Source organism: Solanum dulcamara, chromosome 5 (assembly GCF_947179165.1).
Source record: "Solanum dulcamara chromosome 5, daSolDulc1.2, whole genome shotgun sequence".
Lineage (NCBI taxonomy): Eukaryota > Viridiplantae > Streptophyta > Magnoliopsida > Solanales > Solanaceae > Solanum > Solanum dulcamara.
Genome location: NC_077241.1, coordinates 5,327,837 through 5,338,924, shown reverse-complemented (window position 1 = coordinate 5,338,924; position 11,088 = coordinate 5,327,837). Strand labels below are relative to the sequence as shown.

Genomic DNA, 11,088 nt, shown 5'->3' with positions numbered 1-11,088 from the left:
CGCAATGAATCTAGTTTTGTAGACTTGATTTCCATAAAACCAACATCAGCAACGTATCCAGTGTAATCCTACAAGTACGGTCAAGAGAGGGGAGAATCAGGGGCGGGTCAAGCATTGTAGTGGCCTAAAGCCAAAATAAATTAGAGGCCTTAAACTTTTGAATAATAATAATATATTTTTTATTTAAAGTTTATTCTTCTAGTGTGTTTTTTAAGATACAAAGTTGATGATATATTTCTTTAAAAATTATTTAGAGATCCAAAGTTGTATCTTTGTTTTTATATATGAAAAAATATTACCTTTTCAATAAATAGTACTCTCTTCGTTTACCTGTGTTTCAATTTATTTGTATGATTTTGACTTGACACGAAATTTGAAATTTAATAAAAAAGTAAAAAAAGTCTTTTGAATCTAGTCGTATTAAACTATACAATCAGTACAATTTTAAAAAAATATTTACAATTATTTTATTATTGCTTAAAGATGAGGCCCCTCAAATTTGGAGGCCTAAGGCGAGTGCTTTATTTTTTTAGGCATAGAGCCACCCTTGGGGAGAATGTATGCAGACCCCAACCCTACCTTACCTTGGGAAGAAGAGAGGTGGTTTCAAATAGACCCTCTGCTCAAGGAGTCTAATAATAGAAGTCTAAGCTCGATTTTCTTTGGGGGTTTGGAACTTGAAGGGCATTTGCACAATGACCTTCTTTGAGGCCAAATAATCTGTTTTTTTTTTTTGAAAAGCAATACATCCAGACTATTTAAAACCTTTCGCAGACGATTACTATCAAAGTAAAGTTGTATAACACCATTTTAAAAATTCATCACTCTTTCAAAGTGTGGCATGATTTCCATATGAAAAGGAGTTTAAAAGCATGATGTATTGCACGGAGGAAGATCATGAAAATAGGAAAATGCATAACGCCACATATGTTTACATCAAATCAAGATATTTAACCTTAGCACCTAAAAGTTAAATTAACCAAGGTTAAGTGATAAATGTGTGTGAATGAACGACACTTATCGTGCATTTATTGATTTGGTTTAAACACTAAACATTGGGTGTGGGTAGATTAATATCAAACCTATAAATATCTCCTACTTGGACATCATTTGCTTCTTTGAACTTTTGCCATCCAATGTGAATTCTGATGTGATGATCTGACACTGGCCCTAGTCGAACTGACCAAGATTTCTGTTGTTCATCCATGAGAATCATCTCACAACATATAGTTCATCCAGCCATTTGATTTTGCAAAAGCCAATGGAATATACTGCTCAAGTTTAATCCCATTGTATATAGATCAATATTGTGTCCTCATAAAAAAAAGAGAAACTCTTAATGAACAACAACAACAACAACAACAACAACCCAGTGAAATCCCACATCGTAGGGTCTGGGGAGGGTAGAGTGTACGCAGACCTGACTCCTACCAATGTAGGACGGCTGTTTCCGAAAGACCCTCGGCTCAATAAAAACATAGAACAAGGTCAGACAAGAATATTAGAGTAAATAAGTAGATAACGAAAACGGTCCAAACAATAGTATAATCAAAGCACAAAAAACAGTAGATATTATTATTGGATAATAACATAAATACCATAAATAACATACAGCAGAGTACAAGAAATCATAGTGCGTTAATACGCCTACGAATAAGGGAGAATAGAACCAATATGTACTAGCCCTCTACCCTAATGTGTGTCCTCCATAGCTTAACTAAATTAATTCAAATTAACTTACCAGAAAATGTTTGCAGATGGAATAAGGCTTAATAATGGAAATAAAATGAGGGTTAGCATCATTAGCAGATGTTGAAGCAGGTACTTGTGCTTTTGGAGCAGTCACGTATGAGGTCTTAATCTTAACGCCTGTTGCACCTCTCAAAATACAGGAATTAAAGATAGAATCAGAGAAATGAAAAGAAAAAAAATGTATTAGATACAGCAACAAAAGGTTTTGCTCTTGAAATATAGACCTTCTGTGGAAACACTTTTAGCGTCCAAATTGATCTTCTTTCCTTCGGGCTGAGGTCATGCATGTCCTCTCATATCTAGTTTTTAAATTGACACGACAATGTTAGAACAATAAACGAACATGAATATCTAAAACCAAAAAATAAACATTAAGAAAAGTAAATCTTTTCAAGGGGAAAAGAAGAGATGAAAAGAATTTCATAAGATCTAATTCAACTCTCACAAACATAGAGCTTCTATTAAGGTCCGGGGAAGGTCAACTGTAGCTGAAAAAAGGAGATCCTATCTCATAATATACTACTCGGTAAATTTCTTTAATAAAACCCCTATTGTAAGTAGCTCAAAAGGTCTTCTACAAAACTCGGGAAGCTTTTCTCAGTAACTGGTGCTCCTCAAGAAAACAGAAAAGGCTTGCGTAAATACTTTTACTTAAAACATTCATTAAAAATCATCTAAATAAGATACTTTATAAATAAGAACCTTCCAATATGAGCTCGGATTTTGTTCAGTTGATTGAAGACTTCTTCAGAACTGTTTTGGGAGGAAGCACCACAACTAAAGTTTGATATGACAAATATTATGAAAATAAATTGGACACGAGAATTTTACGTGGAAACCTCTCTAACTGATAGAGGGGAAAAACCACGGGGTAGAAGGATCTCACTAATTTAATATGGAGTACACAACTCTCAAATATAAGGAGAAAACAACAATTAATACTTCTCTCTTGTAAAAGGAACAACTACTAAAGAGGACACTCAAGACTACAATATTTATCTTGGTGTATAACTCTCTTTGTATTTTTACTCTCTCTCTCTTTCTGGGATTTTTTGAATGATTTAAATGAGGGTAAGAGGCCCTCTATTTATAGGAGAATGAAAACGCGTATGAAATGTTCAATTCAACAAAGGCTGTAAAAAAGTCATTAGGGAGGCAGCCTTTTTGACTTTCTTGGCCTCCCTTTTTGACTCTCTTTCATTCTCCCACTTGAAGATTTAATTGAGAATCAATTAAATCTTCACACCATCCTTTCTACCCAATTACTGCAATGTTACATTTCTGCTAGGCCAATAGAAGATCGACACCATATGAACTTGTTACTGTTGATCGGCTTCGTAAACATATCTGTCAGGTTGTCATTAGTGTGAATTTTCTGAATATCTACACTGCCTTCTTCCACCTTCTCACGAACGAAGTGATACTGAACTCGTATGTGCTTTGTCCTTGAATGAAATGCTGGATTCTTTGCAAGATGCAAAGCGCTCTGACTGTCACAAAACAGAGCAACCTTCTCGTGTTTGTGCCCGAGCTCCTCCAGTAACATCTGCATCCATATTGCCTCTTTGCTAGCTTGTGTAGCTGCTACATATTCTGCTTTTGTCGTAGATGTAGCCACGATAGATTGCAGTTTTGAAACCCAGCTTACAGCTCCTCCAGCAAGAGTAAACACATAACCTGTGGTGGATTTACTTTTATCAAGATCACCTGCATAATCTGAATCAACATAACCTTTAACAGTAAAGTCTGATCCTCCATAACACATTGTAACATCTGAGGTACCCTTGATGTATCTCAGGATCCTCTTAACAGTATTCCAATGCTCTCTTCCGGGATTAGCCATGTACCGACTAACCACTCCCACTGCTTGTGCAATGTCAGGTCTTGTACATATCATGGCGAACATTAAACTTCCCACTGCTGATGCATACGGTACTCGAGACATTTCCATCCTCTCTGCTTCATTGCTAGGACACATACTTGAGGATAACTTGAAATTAATAGGAAGTGGGGTAGAAATTGACTTATAGTCTTGCATCTTGAAGCGTCTCAAGATTTTCTTCAAGTAGTTCTTTTGAGAAAACCAAATCTTCCTATTATTTCTGTCTCGGTGAATTTGCATCCCTAGAATCTTGTTTGCTGGTCCCAAGTCCTTCATTTCAAACTCCCTAGCCAACTGTGCCTTTAAATTTGTGAGACGATCTTTGTTGGGGCCTGCTACCAACATGTCATCAACATACAACAACAAAATAACAAAGTCTTCATCACCAAATCTCTTATAATAAACACAAGGATCTGAACTATGTCTGTTGTATCCAAGGCTTATAATGAAGGAATCAAATCTCTTATACCAACATCTTGGCGCCTGTTTGAGACCATATAGAGATTTGTTCAACTTGCAAACCAAGTTCTCTTTTCCCTGTTCTTCAAAACTTTCTGGTTGGAGCATGTATATTTCTTCTTCAAGCTCTCCATGAAGAAATGTAGTTTTGACATCTAACTGCTCCAAGTACAAGTCAAATGTAGCACACATCGCCAGGACCACTCGAATTGTTGTGAGTCGAACCACCGGAGAAAATATCTCATTGAAGTCTATACCTTCTTTCTGAGCGAATCCTTTTACCACCAATCTTGCACGATACTTCTCCACTTGATCATTACCATTGCGTTTGATCTTGTAGACCCATTTGTTTCCAATGGCCTTCCTTCCTTGTGGTAATTGAACAAGATCCCATGTTTTATTTTTACGAAGAGCTTCAATTTCTTCTTGCATTGCTGCCACCCACAGAGATGATTCTTGGCCTTTCATAGCCTCGTGAAAAGTTGAAGGCTCTCCATCTTCTGTTAGTAGACAGTATGCAATATTACTCTCCATAGAATAATCTGAGTGCCAAACTGGTTCTCTTCTCTCCCTAGTTGACCGTTGAACTTGTGGAGTTTTGATCTCAGCTTGCTCTTGTTCTTCGTGCTCTGCTGCTGCTTCAGAAGAAACTGGAACTTCTTCTATTTCTTCAACTTCAACTGTAGTAGTCTCTGATTTTTCTTTTAAAGTGTTATTTTCTTTTGCTTGTATCTTGTTTTCAACAAATACAACATCCCTGCTGATTACCACATTGCGGGCTGTGGGATCCCACAAGCGATACCCCTTGACTCCATCAGCATACCCTAAGAAAATGCATTTCCTGGATTTTGGATCCAACTTTGATTTTTCTTGGGTGTTGTACATAACATAAACAGGACTTCTGAATATATGTAAGCGAGAATAATCAGCTGGTTTTCCTGTCCACATCTTCATTGGCGTTTTCAGATCAATTGCGGTTGATGGTGACCGATTGATCACATAACAGGCGTTTTTGACTGCTTCTGCCCAGAATGGTTTTTCCAACCCTGCAGTTGCCAACATAGCTCTTGTCCGTTCCAATAAGGTTCTGTTCATCCGCTCTGCTACTCCATTTTGTTGTGGAGTATATGCCACCGTGAACTGCCGTTTAATACCTTCTTGTTTACAGAAGTTATTAAATTCATCACCAGTGTATTCTCCTCTATTATCCGTCCTCAAACACTTGATCTTTTTCTCAGATTCAAGTTCCACCTGCGCTTTGAATTCTTTGAAAACTGAAAAAACATCTGCCTTCCTCTTGATTGGATACACCCAACTTCTCCTGGAGTAATTGTCGATAAATGACACGAAATATTTCGCTCCTCCTAGAGACTCCACCGGTGCTTGCCAGACATCAGAGTGAACCAGATCTAGTATTTCCTTGCTTTTAGCAGAGGAACTGCTAAACTTCAGTCTATTTTGCTTACTGGTAACACAATGCTCACAAAAGGGTAATGAAACCTTTTTGAGCTCTGGAAGAAGTTTTTGCTCAGCAAGAATCTTCAAACCTCGTTCCGACATATGGCCAAGTTTACGATGCCACATCATCGTTGATTCTTCAAATGAACTTGCTGACGCGGTTGATGTTTCTCCTTCTTGGTGTGTTTCACCTTTAAGCACATATAGATTTGCAGCAAGTTTTTCTGCTTTCATCACTACAAGCGCTCCTTTTGATATTCTCATGACTCCACCATGAGTCTTATATGAACATCCGTTATCATCTAGTTGTCCTAAAGACAATAGATTCTTCTTCAAGTCTTTTACATGTCGTACCTCCTAGATGGTGTGTACCGTGCCATCATACATTTTTATTTTGATGGACTTAATACCAATAACATCCAAAGCATGATCGTTTTCCATAAACACAGACCCTCCTGAGATAGGATTATATTGATGGAACCATTCTCTCCTGGAAGTCATATGCCATGTTGCTCCTGTGTCCATGATCCAGACATCAGTGAAACATTTTCTGCCTTCATTATTTGATATTGCTTCACTATACAAAATATCTCCGTCATCTGAGGTACATGCAACATTCCCTTGAGCATTTGATGGCTCACGGTGTTCACTCTTCTTCTTGAACCGACAATCTTTCTTGAAGTGCCCTTTCTTGCCACAGTTGTAGCACTTGATATTCTTCTTACTTCTTGATTGAGATCTGCCATGATTGTGACTCCCACTGGGGCCACGTTCCGTTGGTCTTCCTCTCACCATCATCAAAGCTTCAGCTTGCTGCGAACTTGCTTGTCTGTCTTCCTTATTTTTGCGCCTATTTTCTTCTTCCAAGACAGCGGCTGCAATTTCATCGAAAACTAGACTGTCTGTATTGTTCGTCAGGTTGATGATGAGTTGATCATACGAGTCAGACAGACTTTGAAGTAGAAGCTCCGCACGTTCAGTCCCCTCTATTTTGCAACCCATTGTCGTAAGTTGCGAAAACAAAGTATTCAAAGTATTGATGTGTTCAGTAACTGACATGGACTCTGCCATTCGAAGAGTATACAATCTTCTTTTTAAGAAGATTTTATTATGCAAAGACTTGGCCTCACACAACCCCGTAAGAGTATCCCATATTTCCTTCGCCGTCCGCTTTTCCGCCACACTAGACAATACTTGATCAGCTACTGCTAAGTGTAGATCAGCAACTGCGTTGCTGTCTATGTCATTCAACTTGCTGTCATCAGCAAAGTCTGCGGGTCTGCCTTCAATTGCAGCTAAGCAATTGTCTTTTCTCAATATCGCTTTTATTTTCATTTTCCACAATGAGAAATTAGTCTCATTGAACTTTTCAACATCAAACTTTGTTGTACTCGACATTGTTATTTGCTTCACTCCTTTCTAGATCCTTTCTGAATATTTTTGCGAACAATCATGACAAACTGTACCGTCACTGAAATTTACTATTCACGTGAATAGTACTATTCACTGAATTTACTATTCACGAAAATTTTACTATTTACGAATAGTACCTTCGCATAAAATAGACAGAATAGCCGAGGGCTCTGATACCACTGTTGGGGGAAGGAAGCACCACAACTAAAGTTTGTTATGACAAATATTATAAAAATAAATTGGACACGAGAATTTTACGTGGAAACCTCTCTAACTAATAGAGGAGAAAAACCACGGGGTAGAAGGATCTCACTTATTTAATATGGAGTACACAGCTCTCAAATACAAGGAGAAAACAACAATTAATACTTCTCTCTTGTAAAAGGAACAACTACTAAAGAGGACACTCAAGACTACAATATTTATCTTGGTGTATAACTCTCTTTGTATTTTTACTCTCTCTCTTTCTGGGATTTTTAGAATGATTTAAATGAGGGCAAGAGACCCTCTATTTATAGGAGAATGAAAACGCGTAAAATTATTTTACGCGTTTTCAAAACGCGTATAAAATGTTCAATTCAACAAAGGCTGTAAAAAAGTCATTAGGGAGGCAGCCTTTTTGACTTTCTTGGCCTCCCTTTTTGACTCTCTTTCAAGAACTTGAGAAAACATAAAAGATATAATAATAAATGAACAAAAATGGTGAGGTCCTGTTTCACTAAGACATTATATTTTTTACAAACAAAATTGTGTCCAGTATTTTGAAATTCAAGACATAGAAACTTTGAGGTAACAACAAATAGAAAGAGAAGCTTTAATCACTAGTAAGGATTCCTAAGAAAAAAAAAGTAAAGTATGATGTTATTGTATTTATGATTTAAAGAAAGAAAAAGGAAAGCAAAAAGAGAGGAAAACAAGATAAAATTTAAAAGGGATTGGATGAGAAATTTGCCTTGAAACTTCAATATTGGCTTCTCTCCGTTGGCAAGTATCTCAAAGATCAAGTAATCTCCTTCCTTTAAGCAATTCACAATGCAGAACTTGCGCCATCCGCCTACAATGTAGGTGTTTACCCCATGGACATATAGCTTAAATGTCCATGACCATTGCTTGTCTCTTATTGTTATCGTACATGTCCTGTATCTAAGACCGTTTAAGCGTGCAAATGAGACTGGAACTCGCTGAAACAGCTTATTATCAGTTTCACAAAAACAGTTCATATGTATGCTTCACACTTCTGAAAAAAATTCTCATAACGAAATAAGTTCATCTATTTTTCCTTTTTTTTCCTATTTATAACAATGGAAATAGAATTTAGTTTTGATAACTTACCAGAGAACACTTCGAAAGGAAATATGATTTCATGGTACAAACGAAATGAGGGTGAGAGAGAGTAATGTCCTTCGCAGCTTCTATGTTGCGAAAATCATTGTGTGATGACATGATGTTGCACTTTGATGTTTCTGTTATATTTGCTAATTACACAAAGTCATGTCAGAAATATTTATCGAACAGATACTTACGATTCACGAACAAAAGAACATTTGAATAGTTAATTGTAAACAAATACATGACAAGAAATTAATTATGACAAAAGGATTACAATTAAAGTATGAATAGCATCTAAACATGCACCTCATCCTCTGTCTAATTGTTTATACAACAACAACAACAACAACCCAGTGAAATCCCACAACATGGGGTCTGGGGAGGGTAGAATGTACGCAGACCTTACTCCTACCAAGGTAGGACGGTTGTTTCCTGGAGACCCTCGGCTCAGTAAAAGCATAAATGCATAAAAAAAAATGTTAGATAAGAATAGGAAATTAAAAGCTTTATGAGAAAAACAACAAACAAATAACGAATAGATAACAAATAAATACAAATAAATAAATACAAATAACAAATAACGATTAAATAAATAATGAAAGCGTCACAGGTAATAAATAATTGTTTATCTAAAAAATAAAAATAAACTGAAACTTCTTTTAAGGTTAAGGGAATTAACTTGCAAATGATCAAGTATAAATTAATTGTACTATAATATGTAGCAATTTATTAATATTGTTATGCTATTAACGTTCGTTTCAGTAATTACAGTATGTGGGACTACTGTTTGATTCAAAAAAGAAGTATGTAGAACTACTATTTTAAAGTTCTAATTTCCTTTAGAAGATCATAAACTACTGTTACACTCATGTCATCAATATATCTCCGAAAAGGTTGAGGACTAAACTGCATTTCTAAAGACCTTTACCATTAAAATCAGATTCCAACTGCTCGGCTGGGAAATTTTTTAAGAAAGTGTAGTTGTTATGAAGAACATATTTTATGGTTCGTATAACCAAATACTAAATAATTTGATCAAACATGTGATGAAGTGTTGTAGTTTGGTGTATACAACAAATTAAAAAGATTGTTCAAAAATAAGAGGTTGCTTAAATGAGAAAACTTACTACAGAATTTCCATATTGGCATTTCTCCATTAGCAACAACCTTGAATGTTATATGATCTCCCTCCTTTATGTCATTGGCATTGCGGAGTTCAGCCCATCTACCTCCAATATAGACTTGTGAACATGAGGTATATAGCTTTAAAATCCATGACCTTCGTTTTTCATCTCTAATAATCAAAGCACATTTCTTGTTTATGAGACCGTTTGCCCTTGCAAATTTTCCAGGAAGGCGCTGAAATCGTTTTGAACAATTTGCACAGTTCATCAAACATACAATAGGCTTCATATTTTCGTGGTCAATATCACCAATAAACAAAGAGGGGAAGCAAAGGAAATGGTGCACACGTTTCCTTTAGCCTGAATATTCTTGAAGGGTATTTTGAGACTTACAAAGTAACATTTTGAAAGGCAATAGGCTCTAACTTTGCATACAACATGAGATTGGCCAAAACAGTTGCGAGTAGCAGCTTCTGCATGGGGAAAAGCCTTACATGGTTAACTGTAGACAAATCCAAAGATAATAAAAGGTGACAAAATGATTACAATCAAAACATGAACAATCTAAACATCCACCCAGTGGCGGATCTAACCCATATCATGCAAGTTCATTGGAACCCAATAACTTCTGCCCAGACATTGTATATATGTTAAGAAAACAACTACATAGCTACCTTTAATTATTTGACTGTGAACCCAATTATTATCGTATATTAACTTGAAATTATTGAGAAACCCATAAACTTCAAATCCTCAATCCACCTCTGCACCCACTGCCCCTTTTTGCTAATTTTTAATCTAAACAATTTGAAACTTAAGCTAAAATTAAGGGAAATTGATGAATGGAATGTTCCACATTGGTGAATTAACAAAATCCTAGCTCGGTTTGTACAATCCCTCTCCCTTTGAACTAGTTTTTGGAGAGTGAGTTAGGCAGCCCAAGACCTAATTTAACAGAGCCAAACACGATAGTCCGAGCTTTAAGGGGGGTGATAAATGTAATGTCCCACATTGGTGAATTCATAGAAACGTGGACTACCTGCGCAATCCTCTTCCATTTGAACTAGCTTTTAGGCCCAATAACTAATTTTAACATAAATTAACTAGCAAATTCATCAACTAAAAATCTTACCTTTAAATTCAAATTTCTTCGAAATTTCCTCAACAGTCCGTCCTCCTCCTCCTCCTTCTTCCTGCAGATACTCTGCATATTCTCTATCACAATGACTTGAATCAAGTATAGAAACCTCAAATTCCATATTTCCTTCATGTCTAAAACCAACAAATCTCCCAATTGCAGATCATTCTCCTCCACAAATTTTCCCCAATTACCCTCTTTGAATCGATGTTCATTCAGCTTAATCCGCCATTTCTTACCACCCCTTTTCAGTACAGAACTTTTGATGTGCTCGTACCCCTTCAGATATTTCAAGAAACCTATAGGAATTTTCTAAAAAAATAATGTATAATTAGGGTAGCATTGTCCCAAAATGGCAGCTAAACATTTTTTTTTTTTAAAGAATACATATAGCAGACAATTGAAAGTATTAGTACTAAAATACTTACAATTCCATTTTTGAAGCCTGGAAGAATTGGTTTGAAAAAGTGAGATTTCTTTGGAGTGATTTTCCTGCAGGTTGAAGAAAATGAGTTTTGAGAGTCTATGAACAT

General features: G+C 36.2%; 1 protein-coding gene across 1 annotated transcript; it reads right to left on the bottom strand.

Moving 5' to 3' along the window:
- Positions 1–845: 845 nt before the first annotated feature.
- On the bottom strand, positions 846–11,088 carry LOC129890260 (B3 domain-containing protein REM8-like). Its single transcript, XM_055965838.1, is given in 10 exon segments — positions 846–1,271; positions 1,742–1,869; positions 1,977–2,051; positions 7,917–8,145; positions 8,297–8,439; positions 9,421–9,652; positions 9,811–9,890; positions 10,550–10,696; positions 10,699–10,867; positions 10,984–11,088. Coding segments are annotated over 8 exon segments (1,125 nt in total). The 3' UTR covers positions 846–1,271; positions 1,742–1,869; positions 1,977–2,031.